This window comes from Salmo salar, chromosome 20, assembly GCF_965601325.2.
Source record: "Salmo salar chromosome 20, fSalSal1, whole genome shotgun sequence".
Classification (NCBI taxonomy): Eukaryota; Metazoa; Chordata; class Actinopteri; order Salmoniformes; family Salmonidae; genus Salmo; species Salmo salar.
In genome coordinates, this window is record NC_138310.1 from 72,238,487 (window position 1) to 72,260,610 (window position 22,124).

The following is a 22,124-nucleotide window of genomic DNA, read 5'->3' on the forward strand; positions in this document are numbered from 1 at the left end:
CAAAGTAGCCCGATCAGTTCCAGCTTAACAATGCCAGCCCACGGGTTCACTTGCATTCCAAGATATTTTTAGGATTCTTCAGGCACGATCAAGTGCAAGTCCTCTCCGTTCAGTTTCCAGGCTGAACAACCATTAACCTTGAACGAGCACTTGCCTGTGCTATTACCGTATTTTTCAATGAAGACACTGTGGCATTTTTTGGGTTGAACTCTCAAACCCATTAGTTGGCCATTGTTTTCCAGAATTGCAATGTTTTTTTCCCATACCTTTCACAGAGCCGCTCAAAAGTACCAAGTCATCGGCAGATGTTAAAGTGGTAGTCTGGCGGCCTCCCGACCCTTCCCCAAGGACATAGCATTCGAGTGTCTGGAGGGAAATATAAGACTCCAGCTTCAGTGATTTTTGCAATTCATTCCAGTCATTGGCAACAGAGAACTGGAAGGAAAGGCGGCCAAAGTAGATGTTGTCTTTGGGGATGACCAGTGAGATATACCTGCTGGAGGGCGTGCTACGGGTGGGTGTTGTTATCGTGACCAGTGAGCTGAGATAAGGCGGAGCTTTACCTAGCAATGACTTATAGATGACCTGGAGACAGTGGGTCTGGCAACGAATATGTAGCGAGGGCCAGCCGACTAAAGCATACAGGTCGCAGTGGTGGGTGGTATAAGGGGCTTTGGTGACCAAACGGATGGCACTGTGATAGACTGCATCCAGTTTGCTGAGTAGAGTATTGGAAGCTATTTTGTAAATGACATCGCCGAAGTCGAGGATCGGTAGGATAGTCACTTTTACGAGGGTATGTTTGGCGACGTGAGTGAAGGAGGCTTTGTTGCGAAATAGGAAGCCGATTCTAGATTTAATTTTGGATTGGAGATGTTTAACATGATTCTGGAAGGAGAGTTTACAGTCTAGCCAGACACCTAGGTATTTGTAGTTGTCCACATATTCTAAGTCAGAATCGTCCAGAGAAGTGATGCTAGTTGGGTGGGCAGGTGCAGGCAGCGAATGGTTGAAAAGCATGCATTTGGTTTTACTAGCGTTTAAGAGCAGTTGGAGGCCATGGAAGGAGTGTTGTATGGCATTGAAGCTTGTTTGGAGGTTAGTTAACACAGTGTCCAAAGAAGGGCCAGAGGTATACAGAATGGTGTCGTCTGCGTAGAGGTGGATTAGGGAATCACCCGCAGCAAGAGCGATATCGTTGATATATACAGAGAAAAGAGTAGGCCCGAGAATTGAACCCTGTGGCACCCCCATAGAGACTGCCAGAGGTCCGGACAACAGGCCCTCCGATTTGACACACTGAACTCTGTCTGAGAAGTAGTTGGTGAACCAGGCAAAGCAGTCATTTGAGAAACCAAGGCTGTTGAGTCTGACAATAAGAATACGGTGATTGACAGAGTCGAAAGCCTTGGCCAGGTCGATGAAGACGGCTGCACAGTACTGTCTTTTATCGATGGCGGTTATGATATCATTTAGTACCTTGAGCGTGGCTGAGGTGCACTCATGACAAGCTCGAGAACCGGATTGCACAGCGGAGAATGTACGGTGGGATTCGAAATGGTCAGTGATCTGTTTATTAGCTTGGCTTTTGAAGACTTTAGAAAGGCAGGGCAGGATGGATATAGGTCTATAACAGTTTGGGTCTAGAGTGTCACCCCCTTTGAAGAGGGGGATGAACGCGGCAGCTTTCCAATCTTTAGGGATCTCGGACGATACGAAAGAGAGGTTGAACAGACTGGTAATAGAGGTTGCAACAATGGCGGCGGATAATTTTAGAAAGAGAGGGTCCAGATTGTCTAGCCCAGCTGATTTGTACAGGTCCAGGATTTGCAGCTCTTTCAGAACATCTGCTATCTGGATTTGGGTGAAGGAGAAGCTGGAGAGGCTTGGGCAAGTAGCTGCGGGGGTACGGAGCTGTTGGCCGGGGTTGGGGTAGCCAGGAGGAAAGCCTGGCCGGCCGTAGAGAATTGCTTATTGAAATTCTCGATTATCGTGGATTTATCGGTGGTGACAGTGTTACCTAGCTTCAGTGCAGTGGGCAGCTGGGAGGAGGTGCTCTTATTCTCCATGGACTTTAGTGTCCCAAAACTTTTTGGAGTTAGAGCTACAGGATGAAAATTTCTGTTTGAAAAAGCTAGCCTTTGCTTTCCTGACTGACTGCGTGTATTGGTTCCTGACTTCCCTGAAAAGTTGCATATCGCGACTATTTGATGCTAGTGCAGTCCGCCACAGGATGTTTTTGTGCTGGTCAAGGGCAGTCAGGTCTGGAGTGAACCAAGGGCTATATCTGTTCTTAGTTCTACATTTTTTGAAAGGGGCATGCTTATTCAAGATGGTGAGGAAATTACTTTTAAAGAACGACCAGGCATCCTCGATTGACGGGATGAGGTCAATATCTTGCCAGGATACCCGGGCCAGGTCGATTTAGAAAGGCCTACTCGCAGAAGTGTTTTAGGGAACGTTTGACAGTGATGGGGGGTCGTCGTTTGACCGCGGACCAATAGCGGATGTAGGCAATGAGGCAGTGATCGCTGAGATCCTGATTGAAAACAGCAGAGGTGTATTTGGAGGGCAAGTTGGTCAGGATAATATCTATGAGGGTGCCCATGTTAACGGATTTATGGTTGTACCTGGTGGGTTCCTTGATCATTTGTGTGAGATTGAGGGCATCTAGCTGAGATTGTAGGACTGCCGGGGTGTTAAGCATATCCATGTTTAGGGCACCTAACAGAACAAACTCTGAAGATAGATGAGGGGAAATCAATTCACATATGATGTCCAGGGCACAGCTGGAAGCTGAGGGAGGTCTATAACAGGCGGCAACAGTGAGAGACTTATTTCTGGAGAGATTCATTTTTAAAATTAGAAGCTTTAACTGTTTGGGCATAGACCTGGAAAGTATGACAGAACTTTGCAGGCTATCTCTGGAGTAGATTGCAACTCCTCCCCTTTAGCAGTTCTATCTTGATGGAAAATGTAGTTTTTGGTGGCCTTCCTAAGCCAGGATTCAGATATGGCAAGGGCATCAGGGTTGGCGGAGTGTGCTAAAGCAGTGAGTGAAACAAACTTAGGGAGGAGGCTTCTGATGTTAACATGCATGAAACCAAGGCTTTTTCGGTTACAGAAGTCAACAAATGAGAGTGCCTGAGGGAACGCAGGGCCTGGGTTAACCTCCACATCACCCGAGGAACAGAGGAGGAGTAGGATGAGGGTACGGCTAAAGGCTATCAAAACTGGTCGTCTAGTGCGTTGGGGACAGAGAATTAAAGGAGCAGATTTCTGGGTGTGGTAGAATAGATTCAGGGCATAATGTACAGACAGGGGTATGGTGGGGTGTGGGTACAGTGGAGGTAAGCCCAGGCACCGAGTGATGATAAGAGAGGTTGCATCTCTGGACAGGCTAGTTATGCTGGGTGAGGTCACCGCATGTGTGGGAGGTGGGACAAAGGAGGTATCTAAGGCATATTGAGTGGGGCTCCACAGTAAACTAAAACAATGATAACTATCCTAAACAACAGTGTACAAGGCATATTGACATTTGAGAGAGACATAAAGTGAGGCATAAAGTAATCACAGGTGTTGATTGGGAGAGCTAGCTTAAGACAACAGCAGGTAAGACAACAACAGTTAATCAGCTAGGACAACAACAACAAATAAATTGGCGATGAATGGGTAGAGAGGGTCGGTTAACTACACACAGGGTCTGAGTTCGAGGCAGGGGCCAACAGATAATCAAAAAATAAACAAAATGGAGTACTGTGATTAATGAACAGTCCAGCAGGCATCAGCTATGTAGCCAAGTGATCATAGGGTCCAGTGAACAGAAATAGATGGAACAGGGAAGCCGCGGGGTAGTCGCTACTACACTAGCACGCGGGAAACACAGCGTTTAAAGTTAGCAGGCCAGAGTAAGTAGAAGTGTCTGCTCCGACGTCCAGCAAAGGCCGGTTGAGGACACAGCGGATGGAGTTATGTCGGTGGACCAGTCGTGGTGGTACGGCGGGGCACCGTGTCAACATAGGGTCCGGGCCAGATGGCGAAAGAGGTATTGTAGTTGAAGTGATCTTGTTTGCTAGCCTGGGACATGCGCCTGACTCGCGGCTAACTGGTGCTAGCTTCGGGGCAGGGGTTTAGCCACTATAGCCACTCGGTAGCAGCTAGCTAGCAGCGATGATCCGATGCAAAGGTCCAGAGCTTACGGCAAGGATCTGGTGGAGTAGTGGATTCAATCCATGTTAAGGGTAGAGTCCGGGAGGCCTCGGCTGAGTAGCCGAGTGATCACAGAGTAGGCCGGGAGGTGGGCCTGGCTCAGGGCTAGCTTCGGGGCTGGGTCACTCGGTGGGAGCTAGCTAGCTGTGATGATCAGGAGTAATGGTCCAGGGTTTACGGCAGGAATCTGCCGTTGTAGTGGAGAAAACAGTCCGATACAGGCAGGCTGGCAAGTATTATCCAGGCCAAAAAAAACAGCTGGTGTCTGTGCTGAAGGTAAAGGCCGCTAGCAGCGGCTAACAATGACTAAATAGCTAATAGCTAATTAGCTGGTTAGCTTCTGATGGCTAGCTTTTGATGGAGGTTCTGGCTATAAGGTCTAAAAAATTGCGGATCCATGTCACATTGGATGAGGAGTGTTACCGGAAGAAAAAAATGGAAAAGAGATTGAAATTAAATTGAAATATATACAAAAAAGACGAAAAATACAAAAAGTAAACAAGAGGACGACAAACCACGTCTGCACTGCTACGCCATCTTGGAAATAAGGTAAAATAAACAGCAATGTTACTGTGTAAAACACATGTGGTCAACTCTATCTGGACAGCTAGATCACTGGGTGTGCAGGCTTTTGATCCAGCACTGCTCAAACACAGGAGTCAGCATCCACAAGGTTCTGTTGATTTGTAGAATCTGGTGTGTTAGAGTAGGGCTGCAACAACTCTACACAATCAGTAGCTCCTTTGGAGGTATTATGCTATAACATTAGAACATTAGCCTAAAACCAAAAAGTCTAAAGAATGCCCTCATTCAGTGAAGTATCAAATGGCTATACTTCAAAGAAAGGTAGTTAAGCAGGAGGGCTCTAGACTGACTTTTTCCAGAGCCAAGTAAGACAGATCTTAGCTATTTCATCTAACATATTAGATTTGTAACATGTCAAAATAGGATCCAGAACAATCAGGTATTTTTTATGCTCTTTAGAGATTAGTTAGCCTGCATGTTTTTTGTGCATATTGACCTAGACTATATGCTACATTATTTACCACTTGAGGAAGTGGGAACACAAAACACATTAGCTAGATTGCTAACTCTAAATATTAAATTGTTGCGAGATAGCCATGCAATTGATCTAACAGTAAATGTAATGTCCTACAAAAATGTCCCATTGGTAGTTGTATAGGCTACTTGATGTCTTCACCGCAAATGGCACGCTCTGCTCTGTTCCACTGGTGCATAATCTCAATTACATACTCCGTTTGTAAAGTGGTGTTATTTCCTCTATAAATAATTGTTATACTTAAACCTAAGACTCCTTTTTTTAGCAGTAGTTTTAAAAACTGTCTTTCCCGCAATTACATTTTGAAATGATGGTCAACTGTCAGTATACTTGCGCTCATCAGAATGCCTCTATCCCTTCACTGTGTGTGCTAAAGGGGGAGTGAGAGCTAGCAGCAAAACAGGGATGCAACCAAGAGTTTTTACAGTTTTTACATTGTGCTGGACTCATAACTCTCTTGATTGCATCGAAGCTAGACAGGACAGATACTTTCATTACAGGAAACAGGGTAATGCACATTACCGTTGACCAAATAATGGGTTTAGAACCAAAACATCTACAGGAACATTGTGTAGTGTTGTGGAAATTCTTACACAGGGACACTCAAAGTCAATCTTAAATGAATCATTGTTTTTTATTAGTTAACTGGAGAGATTCCAACAAACTTGATGCACCATAGTGAATGTCTGTCAGGAGCTCTCCCGTGGCAGTCCCATTAGTTTCCTTATACACAGACAAGTTATATTTGCCTGATTTAGCTTATTCATTCAAAATTAATTCATCATTAACATTTACTTCATTCATGTGTCCGCCTAATACCTCAGGAGGATTCTTTTCTCTAAGCCAGCAACTCCAGTCCTCGGGGTAATGATTGGTGTCACACTTTTTATCCATCCCTAGCAAACACAGCTGGTTAATCAAATTGCATTCTAAACTGAAGATTATGATTAGGTGATTATTGGAGTCAGGTGTGGTAGCTGGGGCTGGGGCAAAACTGTGAAACCAATCAGGCCCTCGAGGACTGGAATTGCCCACCCCTGCTCTAAGCTGACACCTTGAAACTGAGATTTCTTTCGTTCTCAAAACATGGGTCTGGGCGTACTGCCAAATTGGAGATACTGATAGTGAGGGTTCGTTCAATCAGTCACTTGCATGAACACAGAAAACAGTTATTAGAAAAGCACATGAATAGAACACAGAAATTGGTTATTAGAAAAGCACAAAAACAAAAATGTCCGTCACAGTATCGAAATTACCAAGCAAAATTGCTTCGGTATGAGGTAAGAGGAGGCAATTCCATGTAGGTAATTTTTGGTTTATTGTCCCAGCTCGTGTTAGTGTTGTTGTCTATCAAATTTTATAGGCTTGCAGCCCCGGCTCGAGGATAAGTGACTAAGGGGGCAGTTAAAATCAGTGAGGGGACACAATTTTGTGGGGTTCTTGCATTGGAATTATATTGAATTCTGCTTATATCAAGCTATACCACAAACGTAAAGTTCAAGTGCTGAGTCTCCGAGACCATTAATTGAGTGCTTTTGAAGTGACAGGTTGGAGTGTACCCATGCCGCTCATGAGTACAGCAACAAGTTGTCATATGGCACAATACACTTCTGATCAAATTCGACCCACGTAATCAATTAAGCTATGCCAGCCTGAACATGTTTCCAATTCGTACAGTTCCATTTACAACCATGAAAACCAATAGGCTTCCAAGAAAACCATAATAGAATGAATCGATTTCTATGTGGAAACATTCCGATATGCACACCCATTAAAGTGAGTGAAGTGAGCGCCAGTTTATGCTCTCACTAGAATACAGTGTCCCAACCTCAATAATATACTGACCATTAGGATCTGAAATCAAGGATGAGCAAATAACATGTATATTTCTCCTTAGAAACTACAACCAGGAAAATATGTGACACTGAGTTGATGGTTCATGTTTTGATACAGTGAGTTTAACAAAGAGGAGAAAACAGGTGAGATGCAGAGTTTTCAACCTTTTTATTTAAAGATTAAAGTATAGAATAAGAATAATACACGATTGATATAATATAAGACAGTTTAACTCCTCTCAAAATACAGAATAAGAAAATGAAGTATATTGATTTAATGTACATATACATCTATAGCACAGCCATCCTTCAAATTAATTGTTTCCATTCTCCCAATCCACACAGAACGGTAGAGATACATTGTCAAGTAAACACAGTAAATACATAAATGGATGCAGTAAAAGGTACAGTACTTTATAATAATTTAGCTTTGATTGTTTAGATAATTTAATGTACAGTTAAAGTTAATCACCTATAATCTCTCCCACCTCCCTCACATTGAAGGTAGATTCTTAATTTAAACTTAATTTAGCTTTAATTCTTTAAATCATTCAATGCACTTAAATGTCACTTCCCTCACATTGGAAGTAGATTCTTCATCATAACTTGTCTCACAGTAGAAAGTGTTAAAATGCTACAAGCAAAGTCCCTTCATGACACCATAGTAAACAGCAGTGGTGGAAAAAGTACCCAATTGCCATACTTGAGTAAAAGTAAAGATACCTTAACAGAAAATGACTCAAGTGAAAGTGAAAGTCACCCAGTAAAATAGATACTTGAGTAAAAGTGTAAAAGTATTTGATTTGAAATATACCATAAGTATAAAAAGTAATATTACTTATATACTTCTAAAAGTAGTATTTTTTTTATTTATGGATAGTCAGGGGCACACTCCAACGCTCAGACATCATTTACAAATGAAGCATTTGTGTTTCGTGAGTCCTCCAGATCAGAGGCAGTAGGGATAAGCAGGGATGCTCCCTTGATAAGTGTGTGAATAGGACCATGTTCCTGTCCTGTTAAGCATTCAAAATGTAATGAGTACTTGTGGTGAATGTAGTGAAATAAAATGAAAAGTTGTCAAAAATATAAATAGTAAAGTACAGATACCCCCAAAAACTACTTAAGTAGTACTTTAAAGTATTTTTACCTAAGTAATTTACACCACTGGCAAACAGAACATCCAAGACCAACGTAAGTTATGCACACCTGAAGATGCAAGCTCTTGGTCTGTATATGTCTATAAACACCTGATGTAAAATGCAGAAAGATCAGCTAGTCAGAAAAGAGTGCTGTGATGAGGTATATATCTTTGTGTGTGTGTGTGCGCATGAGAGAGAGAGTGTGTAGGTATGTGTGCACGTCTGTGATGTGTGTGTGTGTTTCAATGCAGCAGTGCCAGTAGAGGAGAGCAGTCCTCCAGTCTGTCCAGTCCCTCTACAGCTTCAATCAGCCCCTCCACCTTTTCCCTGGGTAGGACCGCACCCGCGTTGCTACGGAACTTCTTCCTTAGACTTTCATTGGTCAGCGGGTTGCGCCAGTGACCATAAAAAGTATCACAGCGTCCCTTCAGCACATCCCCACCCACCAGCGTCACCTGCACCTCACCATACATGCGGTCGAAGTTAGCCGGGTTGTCATGGGGATGCTCAACGCGGACACGCCCCAGCAAGGCCAGCAGGTCGGGTCGCTGTAGTGCCTCCTGGGAGAATGAGAGCACGGTGACCTCCCCGTCCAGCAGGGCAGAGCAGGCATTGAACTGGAAGGAGTGTCTGGCCTGGTGCTCCGACTCCGGGAATGGACGGTTAATGTACTTGGAGTGGGGAACCCTCAGCAAGATGTCCTGGACCTGACCTACAACCTGTGACCCTTGCCCCATCCCCTGTGACCCCAGCTCCCCCAGCAGTAGCTTGTGCACTGAGGCAGCAGCGTCGGCCACCCAGTGCATCCCCAGGTGGGCCGGGAACCTCTTGAACCCCATGTCCTGGTCCTCCAGTAGGAACCGCAACCCAGCCTGCTCTGGTGAGGTCAAAGGTTGTGGGGCGTAGTCCTCGTAGAAGGCGCTGAACCCCGCGACCCCGGCGGTGTCATCCAGGACCCTGGGCGAGGCCTCCAGTCCTATTGAGGACAGCAGAGCCGCCTCCAGCCCCAGCCGCGAAGCGTTTCCGATGTGGAGGGGTTTAGACTGGGTGGCCGCGTTCGCCATGGGGGCTCCTGATAGGCTGGCAGCGATGGCCAGGGCGTGGCTACACTGAGAGCGTTCCAGAGAGAGGAGGCGGGCGCAGGCTGCAGCACTACCCAGAGTACCCACGACGGTGGGGGGGTGGAATCTGGAGGGAGGGGAGGGGTGAGGAGGGGGTGTGGAGGGAGGGAGGGAGGGAGGGAGGGAGGGAGGGAGGGAGGGAGGGAGGGAGGGAGGGAGGGAGGGAGGGAGGGAGGGAGAGACAGAGAGAGATCAGATGTTTTGGAGGCACATGTCTATTTTAGTAGCAGCCTAATTGAGTAATCTTGAGTAAAGTGTCTGTCTCAGTCATTATTAAATGATTGCTGGGCCAGTGAGTACAAGTGTCTGTCTAGCAGGTTGACGTTTATTGTCGTGGATCTTGTCCTGGAGGCATAACTGAGCGCTTTCCCCTTAGATAGGCCAGCTGCAAAATCAAAATCGGCTATATTCATGAAAACAAATATTAGCCTTTTGGTCTTAATTTAAGGTTAGAGTTAGGCAATAGGGATAGCAGTGTGGTTAAGGTTACAGTTAGGTTTCAAATTGTTTCTGATTGTATGACTTTGTGCCTGTGCCAAGTAGTGACCACTCTGCAGAGCTGCCTCCAGAACAAGATTCCTGATCAAAAACACTAACCTGCATTTGTCTAAAGTGAGGACAGGTGTCTGTCTAGTGCAGAATGGAATACTACTGGACAGGACAGCCATCTGGTCTATACAGTTTAGGTCTGCGTAGGGAGGAGAGGCTGAGAGTCTGTTTTAGCGGTATTGAGGGATTTAACAAATGATAAGTCATTTCACCACATTCTCACAGTGTAAACACAGTAGAAGGCTGTAATGGTGTTTAAACACCTATGTCTGACGGAATCCACCTGTTAAACTAAACGAATTAGACTAGCCACTGAGCCTCTCCTATCCCAGAGACAGGCTGGTAGAATACCACACAAACAGACCTGTAGGCATCGAGAATACTTTATTTTACAGCCCCATAGAGAGCGCCAGAGTAATGGTCCAGTCCTCACCTCTTGGGGATGTTCTGAGCCTCGTTGGAGAACCTCATCAGGCGTCCCTGGACCTCTATCCCAACATTGAAGGCCAACAGGAAGTCCCGCCCACTAGGCTTTCTGTTGTTGGGCAGCATATCGCTGATCGCCAGTAAGGCAGGAAGGACCGCCCCCGACGGGTGAGTAGCAGGGTGCCAGGTGTCGTCAAAGTCCATGGAGTGGGTCTGTACAGGACAACCGACACGCAACAGGCACACGATAGACACAGTTAGCCCAGACACAACAGACAACAGATACAGTTATCTTGGACAACAGACAGACAATGGAGACAGACAATGGAAAGACCACAGTTATTATCAGACTCATTGCTTTAATGATTCAAATTTTATTTAAATTACAAAACCAAGGAAGGTGGGTGTACACAGTTGGTTTACCACATGAGACAATAAATAGTGACAAATACTGACAATTATATGTGAGTTGCTGGATGTTTTTATGTCATGCTGGATACTCTGACTTTATGACCTGTCTGTCTGTCTGTCTGTCTGTCTGTCTGTCTGTCTGTCTGTCTGTCTGTCTGTCTGTCTGTCTGTCTGTCTGTCTGTCTGTCTGTCTGTCTGTCTGTCTGTCTGTCTGTCTGTCTGTCTGTCTGTCTGTCTGTCTGTCTGTCTGTCTGTCTGTCTGTCTGTCTGTCTGTTGTAGTAGGAGCCCTATAGTGTCCACATATATCTCTCTGTTATGACTCTCCCTCTCTGTTAACAATAATGTACTAACCCTAGCCAGCAATGATCTAGTGTAAAAACTGTAGCAGACATTGTCCAGCATGCCTAGGCCTCTATCTGTGCACATACCTGGATCTGCCCATCATCGCTTCACATTTATATTGAGACCTGTCTATCTGTCTAACTCTAACCCACAAACAGAAGGTGAAGGTTGAGGGTTTCCTTTTTCCAGGTTGTGTGGCTGAATGACTGTGGTGGTGGTGGTGGTGATGTGGTATAAGACCAAGTCCATATTATAGCAAGAACAGCTCAAATAAGCAACAGGAACAACATTCCATCACTACTTTAAGACATGAAGGTGTCTGTGGTACACGAGCAATGGACATTAGACCGGTTTAAATCTGTACTTTGGTCTGATGAGTCAAAATTTGAGATTTTTGGTTCCTACCACCGTATCTACTGTCTCTCCGCTACAGTGTCTATGCTCTTGTACCTTACATATATCTACACTCATGTCTATGCAGAACTACTGTAGATGTATCTACTCACGGCCACTCCGTTGACGAAGGCAGCAAGGGTTGGGGAGAGTCTGGTTCCTCCGCGTCCGTAAACAGAACTGACCTCATTGGGAGCATACATGTGCTGCAGGACACAGGATAGACAGTAGGGAGAGGTAGAGAGAAAGAACAGATGGACAACATAACTGTTAAAACAACCTGTTTTTCTCCTCTTCCTAACAACACTGTGTCCATATCACGCTGTGTTTCCACACAGCTACACATGAACTTAATCACCATGGGGACTGTGAGTGACCAATCTTTACAGAGTACATTCCTTCATTCCTGTCCTGACTAAGTGATGACAGAGTGTCTGCCTCTAACAGTTATGTAGTCTGTCAACTGTCTCTGTCTAACCTTAACCCTAGCTCCAGTGACTGTGTGTTGTCTGCAGGCTGCCTCTTACGCACTGTTACAACACTGGGCTGGACTCATAGAGCTGTCAGTAAGGGAAAAGCCCTTGCCTCATCACGTGGTGTCCTCTCCTTCATCTGCACTGATGTGCCAACTTGGTAGATTGACATTACTACAAGCTATCTGCTTTCACATCAGTTAGGGGTAGGGTGAAGGGTGAAGGGAAGGAGACGAGGAGAAAAGGAAGCTGAAAGATGCTGGTTCAAGTCCGGGAATGGAACTGAACTAGCAGCTGAGAAGCTGCTCGTCTCTGAGCCCATACACCATCGCCTGCCGTTGGGCCCTTGAGCAAAGCACTTAACCCCCCACAATTGCTCTGCATCCAGGGGCGCTCTGTGCGGCTGACCCTGTGCCTCTCAACGTGTGTATATCTAGGGGTGTTGGGAAAGGCAGAAGACAAGTTTCTGTTGTAACCAATGGACAATAAAGTGCAAAAAAAGAATGTATGCATTCACTACTGTAAGTCGCTCTGGATAAGAGCGTCTGCTAAAATGACTAAAATGTAAAAAAAACTGTAAAATGTAAAGTATCCATTCTATTATCTCACCTGACAGTGTTGTAGGGCCAGCTGGAAGACGTGTGTGGTGCTGCCCAGTAGTCCCACTCCGATGGAGTCCAGAACCATCCTCTTGCTACGGTGGAGCAGGGTGTGGGTCAGGTGGTGGGGCTGGACACCCTGGATGAACTGTCCAAAACTGTCCGTCACACTGTCCTCTGAGTCTGGACACTGTATTACTGGAAGGAAGGAGGAGAGCAGGGGGATGGGAGGAAATGAAGAGTGATGAGGAGGATGATGAGGAGAGAAGGAGGGGGAGGAGAGGAGGAGGCGGAGGGGGGTGAGGGGTGAGGGAGGAGAGGTGGAAAGGGGCAGGAAGAAAGGGGGAGAGGAGGAGGAGGGAGGGAAAGGGGGAGAGGTGTTGAAGAGGACGAGGAGAGGGGAGAAAAAGGGAGACGAGGACAGGAGGAGACAAGGAATGTTTAAAACCTCCCCAGTATGTTCTAAGCTCAGTTTATTCACGTCTGAACTGAGACGGAGAAACAGAGGAGAGTTAGAGAACCAACACAGACAGCCTATGTCAATGTAGGTCTATGTAGCCTAGGTCTATGTACAGTATAGACCTGACCAACACATCCTGTATGAATAGAACAGAACAGACCAATATTTACTACTGTCAAACATAAGCATTCTCATATCCAAGCCAGAAAGAAACCCTTAGCTAACGCGTTTCTGTGTGTGTGTGTGTGTGTGTGTGTGTGTGTGTGTGTGTGTGTGTGTGTGTGTGTGTGTGTGTGTGTGTGTGTGTGTGTGTGTGTGTGTGTGTGTGTGTGTGTGTGTGTGTGTGTGTGTGTGTGTGTGTGTTTTGATATTGTGATAAAGGAAAATCCTAACACAGGATGGAGACAGCAGAGAGTACCCAGTACAGAGTAGAGTGCTGAGCAGAGCTTACTGTCCAGGGCAGACTGGTGGAGTCCTCTCAGTGTAGCAGACATGGGTCTGAAGGATCTCTGACAAACACACAAACAGACAGACAGCAGTATGTCAGTAATACAGTCCTGACAGACGGATAGAGAGAAAGAATGAACATAAAACAGCAAAAACACAAAACTTTCAGTTTGTTGTTTTCAGTTTAACACTTCTTTGGGATAGGGGGCGGATGAAAAGCGTGCCCAAAGTAAACTGCCTGCTACTCAGGCCAAGAAGCTCAGATATGCATATAATTGGTAGATTTCGATAGAAAACACTCTAAAGTTTCTGAAACTGTTAAAATAATGTCTGTGAACTTAGCAGAACTGAAATGGCAGGCAAAACCCTGAGGACAAACCATCCCAAAAAAAATGAATTTCATCCTACCACTGATTTCAATGGCTGGCACTTTTATAATAGGGCGAAATCGTCCCCGATTGCAGTTCCTAGGGCTTCCACTAGATGCCAACAGTCTTCAGAAAGAGTTTCAGGCTGGTTTTTAGAAAAATTAGGGAGAAGTTGAAGTTTTTCTAAGTGGCTCCCATTCTGGCTGTAGTTTCCAAGCGCATGGCCGAGACAGCGCGTTCTTTTTGTTTATCTCCGGTAAAGACAATAACGATTCTCCGTCTTAAATTTGATTGCTTATTTGCGTATTAGGGTACCTAAGGATTGATTATAAACGTTGATTGACTTGTTTGGTTAAATTTATTGGTAACGTTTGGGATTAATTTTGTACGCATTTTGAAAGAGGGAAACCGAGTGGATTATTGACTGAAGCTCGCCAGCTAAACTGAGTTTTTATGGATATAAAAAAGGACTTTATCAAACAAAAGGACCATTTGTAATGTAACTGGGACATTTTGGAGTGCCAACAGAAGAAGATCTTCAAAGGTAAGGCATATATTATATCGCTATTTCTGACTTTCGTGTCTCAACTCCCTGGTTGAAAATGATTGTTATGCATTTGTGTGCTGGACGCTGTCCTCAGATAATTGCTTGGTTTGCTTTCGCCGTAAAGCCTTTTTGAAATCTGACACCTTGGCTGGATTAACAACAAGTTAAGCTGTATTTCACTGCAATTTCACCGGCTGTTGTCCAGGTGGGACGTTAATGTCCCATCTATCCCAAAGAAGTTTTAAAAAAATGACCTGTGTGTTATTTGACACTTCAGATAAAGAGACGAGTACTGACCCAAACAGCGTTCGATTGGTGAGCTGTGTGTAGCCAGGTGTGGCATGAGTCATTAAAACAGAATACCCCATGACTACATCAAATTATTTTTAAAAACACCTGATGATAAAGCTTGAGTCTTGAAGTATTCACCATACAAATCACAGACAGACATACATACAACTTTATTCTCTCTCGGCTTCTAACCCCACACACTGACGGTCAGTGGAATAGAGAGAATCCCACATATATCAATGTATGATGAATGAGTTAATGCATGGTGTACATATAGCTCATATTACAGCTCATATTACATCACCAACAGTCAACAACATCCCTTCTAGGTCTCTAACCAGACACACTGACAGGGAATGGGATAGAGAGAGACCCATACTATAAATATCAATAATTTCATATAATTCTCTTATAGGTTATATGCATGGTGAGTGACCATAGTGACTGGTGCTTACCTGTACTTTGAAGAGCATGCCTGTCTGTCGTCACTCTCTCTGTGGTTAAATTCTTCTCTCGTTGTTTGACTGTCTGTCCTCTGTTTTGTCGTTTTAGGCTCTTCTCTCTGTTTGTCCTCCTTCTCTCAATTCTTCTTTCTGTTCCTCGTAGATCTGTTGGTGAGATTGAGGGGTAGATGAATGGCTGGAGGAAGAGTATATGGAGGAAAGGAGGCAGGTTGTCTCTCAGGTGAAGTCTGTCAGTCTTTTATACTCCAGAGGGACAAAGATCCCCGATACTGGGCAGGGAGAGGGAGGGAGTGGGACGGAGGGGCGGGGGGGCGACAGAGAAGGTCAGGGAAGGGCAGGGAGGGGGGCAGGGGGGGACAGATAAGGGTGGGAGGGGCATACAGGGGAACAGAGAGAGGCAGGAAATTCTACAAACAAGAACCTCTACTACAATAACATGCTGGGATTTTCCCTCACCATCATCATCAGCATCAGGAGGAAGGCATTTCCTTCTTAGGTAAGGTGTGATGTTATACTCCAGAGAGACAAAGATCCCTGACACAGGACAGAGAGGGGCAGGGGGGTCATTCCACCATTTCAGTGCCTTATGAGATGTGTAACTTGGTGGGGCAAAATAATTATGTCATAAAGAGCACATGTTGAACCTAATAAAAACAAGTTTTCCCATTTCAAGAGGTGAAATAAAAAAAATACTATAGTAAGTGCCTATTAAGTGTCAAAAAAAGTAACAGGGTTGACGATTTCACCTTAAATCAGCCATAAATTCCCTATTGACAGTGGGATGGAAAGTTGTGTACAACAGGGAGGGGCAATTGAATGCAAGTAAAAAAAAAGTGAATTGTTTAAACATGTCTAGCCTGTTTATCTATGGATAACAGGTTTGACGTGTTATGCTCCACCCAGCCAGTTTTTCACCACAAAATGGTCAAAAAGAGTAGAACCAGTCCACCTGCTTTTACACTGTGATTTGACTGTTATCCAAGATGGCGTAGCAGTCAGATGTCTTTGTCCTGTCGTGTTCCTTGTATATATCTTTTTACATCTTTTCTTCGCATATCTTTTAAAAATATTTTCCTAAACCTCATCTTCTAAATACTCTCCTGCAACCCGCCTCACCCAATGTGGCGTGGATTTGTTTTTTTTTCCTAAAGTATTTCTATTTACTTCGGATCTGGAATCCGTCAACTGAAGCTAGCCAGCTAACTACCTACCAGCTATCAGTCAGCAAACCATTGCTAGCGGTCATCAGCTAACCTTCAGTTCGGAACGCTCTCGCCAGTTCGAACAACGTGACTCAAACCAGAGCATAACAGACCTACGTATTATTATTTTATTTTTTTCTCCCCATATCCCCGGATTCCTATCGCAAACTCTGAACATTTTCATCTGGATCTTCGCAACTACCTAACCGCAATCCCGGGTGACTACTCCTGGCTAGTGCTCAATTTACTCTCTGTTCCGAACGTGCTAGACGGCCAGTTCGTATAGCCTTTAGCCGTACCCTTATCCTACTTCTCCTCTGTTCCTCTGGTGATGTGGAGGTTAATCCAGGTCCTGCAGTGCCTAGCTCCACTCCCACTCCCCAGGTGCTCTCATTTATTGACTTCTGTAACTGTAAAAGCCTTGGTTTCATGCATGTTAACATTAGAAGCCTACTCCCTAAGTTTGTTTTACTCACTGCTTTAGCACACTCTGACAACCCGGATGTCTTAGTCGTGTCTGAATCCTGGCTTAGGAAAACCACCAAAAACCCTGAAATCTCCATTGCCAACTATAACATTTTCCGCCAAGATAGAACTGCCAAAGGGGGCGGTGTTGCAATCTACTACAAAGATAGCCTGCAGAGTTCTGTATTACTATCCAAGTCTGTACCCAAACAATTCGAGCTTCTACTTCTAAAAATTCACCTTTCCAGAAACAAGTCTCTCACTGTTGCCACTTGCTATAGACCTCCCTCTGCCCCAGCTGTGCCCTCGATACCATATGTGAATTGATTGCCCCCCATCTATCTTCTGAGCTCGTGCTACTAGGCGACCTAAACTGGGACATGCTTAACACCCCGGCCATCCTACAATCTAAGCTTGATGCCCTCAATCTCACACAAATTATCAATGAACCTACCAGGTACAACCCCAAATCTGTAAACACAGGCACCCTCATAGATGTCATCTTAACTAACTCGCCCTCCAAATACACCTCTGCTGTTTTCAATCAAGATCTCAGCGATCACTGCCTCATTGCCTGCATCCGTAATGGGTCTGCGACCAAACGACCACCCCTCATCACTGTCAAACGCTCCCTAAAACACTTCTGCGAGCAGGCCTTTCTAATCGATCTGGCCGGGGTATCCTGGAATGATATTGACTTCATCCCGTCAGTAGATGATGCCTGGCTATTCTGTAAAAGTGCCTTCCTCAACATCTTAAATATGCATGCCCCACTCAAAAAATGTAGAACTAGGAATAGATATAGTCCTTGGTTCACTCCAGACCTGTCTGCCCTTGACCAGCACAAAAACATCCTGTGGCGTTCTGCATTAGCATTGAATAGCCCCTGTGATATGTAACTTTTCAGGGAAGTTAGGAACAAATATACACAGGCAGTATGAAAAGCAAAGTCTAGCTTTTTCAAACAGACATTTGGATCCTGTAGTACTAACTCAAAAAAGTTCTGGGACACTGTAAGGTCCATGGAGAATAAGAGCACCTCCTCCCAGCTGCCCACTGCACTGAGGCTAGGAAACACTGTTACCACGCGATAAATCCACTATAATTGAGAATTTCAATAAGCATTTCTCTACGGCTGGCCATGCTTTCCACCTGGCTACCCCTACTCCGGTCAACTGCCCGGCACCCTCCACAGCAACCCGCCAAAGCCCCCACCATTTCTCCTTCACCCAAATCCAGATAGCGGATGTTCTGAAAGAGCTGCAAAATCTGGACCCATACAAATCAGCCGGGCTAGACAATTTGGACGCTTTCTTTCTAAAATTATCTGCCGAAATTGTTGCAACCCCTATTACTAGCCTGTTCAACCTCTCGTATCGTCTGAGATTCCCAAAGACTGGAAAGCTGCCGCGGTCATCCCCCTCTTCAAAGGGGGTGACACTCTAGACCCAAACTGCAACAGACGTATATCTATCCTACCCTGTCTTTCTAAGGTCTTCGAAAGCCAAGTTAACAAACAGATTACCGACCATTTCGAATCCCACCGTACCTTCTCCGCTATGCAATCTGGTTTCAGAGCTGGTCATGGGTGCACCTCAGCCACGCTCAATGTCCTAAACAACATCATAATCGCCATCGATAAGAGACATTACTGTGCAGCCGTATTCATCGACCTGGCCAAGGCTTTCGACTCTGTCAATGTTGTTGTTGGCAGACTCGACAGCCTTGGTTTCTCAAATGATTGCCTCGCCTGGTTTACCAACTACTTCTCTGATAGAGTTCAGTGTGTCAAATCGGAGGGCCTGTTGTCCGTACCTCTGGCAGTCTCTATGTGTGTGCCACAGGGTTCAATTCTCGGGCCGACTCTCTTCTCTGTATACATCAATGATGTTGCTCTTGCTGCTGGTGATTCTCTGATCCACCTCTACGCAGACGACACCATTCTGTATACTTCTGGCCCCTCTTTGGACACTGTGTTAACTAACCTCCAGACGAGCTTCAATGCCATACAACTCACCTTCCATGGCCTCCAACTGCTCTTAAACGCAAGTAAAACTAAATGCATACTATTCAATCGATCACTGCCCTCACCTGCTCGCCCGTCCACCATCACTACTCTGGACGGCTCTGACTTAGAATAAGTGGACAACTACAAATACCTGGGTGTCTGGTTAGACTGTAAACTCTCCTTCCAGACTCACATTAAGCATCTCCAATCCAAAATTAAATCTAGAATCAGCTTCCTATATCGCAACAAAGCATCCTTCACTCATGCTGCCAAACATACCCTCGTAAAACTGACCATCCTACCGATCCTCGACTTCGGTGATGTCATCTATAAAATAGCCTCCAACACTCTACTCAACAAATTGGATGCAGTCTATCACAGTGTCATCCGTTTTGTGACCAAATCGCCATACACTACCCACCATTGCGACCTGTATGCTCTCGTTGGTTGGCCCTAACTTCATACTCGTCGCCAAACCCACTGGCTACAGGTTATCTACAAGTCTCTGCTAGGTAAAGCCCCACGTTATCTCAGCTCACTGGTCACCATAGCATCACCCACTCATAGCACGCGCTCCAGCAGGTATATCTCACTGGTCACCCCCAAAGCCAATTCCTCCTTTGGTCGTCTTTCCTTCCAGTTCTCTGCTGCCAATGACTGGAACGAACTGCAAAAATCTCTGAAGCTGGAGACTCATATCTTCCTCACTAGCTTTAAGCACCAGCTGTCAGAGCAGCTCACAGATCACTGCACCTGTACATAGTCCATCTGTAAACAGCCCATCTATCTACCTACCTCATCCTCATACTGTATTTATTTATTTATTTATCTTGCTCCTTTGCACCCCAGTATCTCTACTTGCACATTCATCTTCTGCACATCTACCATTCCAGTGTTAAATTGCTATATTGTAATTACTTTGTCATCATGGCCTATTTATTGCCTTAGCTTACCTCATTTGAACTCACTGTATATAGACTTTTTGTTTTCTTTTGTTCTACTGTATTATTGACTGTATGTTTTGTTTATTCCATGTGTAACTCTGTGTTGTTGTATGTGTCAAATTGCTATGCTTTATCTTGGCCAGGTCACAGTTGCAAATGAGAACTTGTTCTCAACTAGCATACCTGGTTAAATAAAGGTGAAATAAAAATAAATAAATAAATAAATAAAAAGATGTTCAATGTCTCTTTTGAAAAAATGGTTTAAAAGGAATAGTTTCACCATATTAAACCAAGAGTTCAGTTCAGATGACCGGGTTGATCTTAAAATGAGGGCTAGGTTTATTAGCATTTTTTTAACCTTTATTTCACTAATCTTCAGAACATACATTGTCAAAGCAACAAAATAACTAGGGCTTTACAGATGAAAGATGGCGCCGAAAGATAGGGCAGCCGCGCTTCCAGCCCCTAAGCAACTTCTTTTTTTTACAAGAATTTCACTACACCCGCAATAACATCTGATAAACATGTGTATGTGACCAATAAAATTTGATTTTGACAATGACAGTAAAAACTTGGAGAAATGTTGGTGTCAAGTGGGTTAAAAAGTAACAGAGTGTGAAGAGAGGGACATGTCAAATTTGGAATTTGGGCACTTTAGCAAATCTATTCATATAAACAAATCTGATTGATTGAATTCTCCATGTGGTCTATATTAAAGTGCACGTCATTAAATATAAATGGCTTTGAAAATGCTATATTGGTGCACATTTTCTACTTAAAAGATCAGTGCAGTCAAAAACGGGATTTTCCTGTGTTTTATATACACTGAGAGTACAAAGCTCTTTCCATGACATAGAATAACCAGTTTGAGTGTGTCAAGAACTGCAGCACTGCTGTGTATTTTACACTCAACAGCTTCCCGTGTCTATCAAGAATGGTCCACCACCCAAAGGACAACCAACCAATTTGACATGACTGTGGGCAGCATTGGACACTGTTTAGAGGTCATACCCGACTAATTGAGGGTGTTTTGAGGGCGAAAAAGGGGGTGCAACTGTTTGTAAATAAGAATTTGTTCTTAACTGACTTGCCTAGTTAAATAAAGGTTAAATCAAGTAAAAAATAACTCGATATTAAGGTGTACCTAATGTTTTATACACTCAGTGTGAAAATATACACTGAGGTCGGAATAATACTGTGAAGTTGTGAAAATTATGATAATGCCCTTTTTGGGTAAGACATTTTTGAAACCTGTTTTGGTGGGATGGAGATTTTGGCCTGCCTGTTGACATCACCAGATGGTAAATTAGTTAATAGACCAATAGGAAATAGAGTTGCAAACATCCCTGCCAATAACACATTTTCAGTTTTCCCCTCCCCACTTCCATACAGTCCTAGCAACATTTTGCAAAAGAAATTGCTCTTTGCTAAGAAGCGAATTTTGTTAATTTTTCACAATTTTAATTGAAAACAATCATATAAAAACGTCTGCATTGGACCTTTAAAATATCAAGGGGAGAAAAAAAAGGCACTCATTTCATGAAACAACCCAGGTAAGGTGTGATGTCACCTCTCGAGGGGTGAGGCCAGAAGAAATCCTCGAGCTCTTCCCAATCTCAGGATGGGATATTTATGTTGAAAAACTTTCCTCCAGAACATCTGGCAAGCAACGTCCTCTCTCTGTCTGATCAAACTCATCTGAGCATCATCATCACCATCAGCGAGTAGTGGCAGCAGCCTCCTATCTCTCTAGGCAGCAGCCAACTATTTCTCTATGCAGCAGCCTCCTATCTCTCTAGGCAGCAGCCAACTATTTCACTAGGCAGCAGCCAACTATCTCTCTAGGCAGCAGCCTCCTATCTCTCTAGGCAGCAGCCAACTATTTTTCTAGGCAGCAGCCTCATATCTCTCTAGGCAGCAGGCAACTATTTCACTAGGCAGCAGCCAACTATCTCTCTAGGCAGCAGCCTCCTATCTCTCTAGGCAGCAGCCAACTAATTCTCTATGCAGCAGCCTCCTATCTCTCTAGGCAGCAGCCAACTATTTCACTAGGCAGCAGCCAACTATCTCTCTAGGCAGCAGCCAACCATCTCTCTAGGCAGCAGCCTCCCTATCTCTCTAGGCAGCAGCCAACTATCTCTCTAGGCAGCAGCCTCCTATCTCTCTAGGCAGCAGCCAACTATCTCTCTAGGCAGCAGCCAACTATCTCTCTAGGCAGCAGCCAACTATTTCTCTATGCAGCAGCCTCCTATCTCTCTAGGCAGCAGCCTCCTTTATCTCTAGGCAGCAGCCTCCTATCTCTCTAGGCAGCAGCCTCCCATCTCTCTAGGCAGCAGCATCCCATCTCTGTAGGCAGCAGCATCCCAT

At 44.7% G+C, this 22,124-nt stretch overlaps 1 protein-coding gene across 1 annotated transcript; it reads right to left on the reverse strand.

Moving 5' to 3' along the window:
• Nucleotides 1-7,254: 7,254 nt before the first annotated feature.
• On the reverse strand, nt 7,255-15,365 carry LOC106581286 (cis-aconitate decarboxylase). Its single transcript, XM_045703909.2, has 6 exons — nt 15,130-15,365; nt 13,473-13,530; nt 12,572-12,759; nt 11,603-11,695; nt 10,350-10,555; nt 7,255-9,434 (listed from the first exon to the last, which is right to left on the reverse strand). Exons 1-6 carry the CDS (start codon nt 15,145-15,147, stop codon nt 8,489-8,491), a joined length of 1,509 nt encoding a protein of 502 aa, XP_045559865.1. The 5' UTR covers nt 15,148-15,365; the 3' UTR covers nt 7,255-8,488.
• Between the last annotated feature and the right edge of the window lie 6,759 nt (nt 15,366-22,124).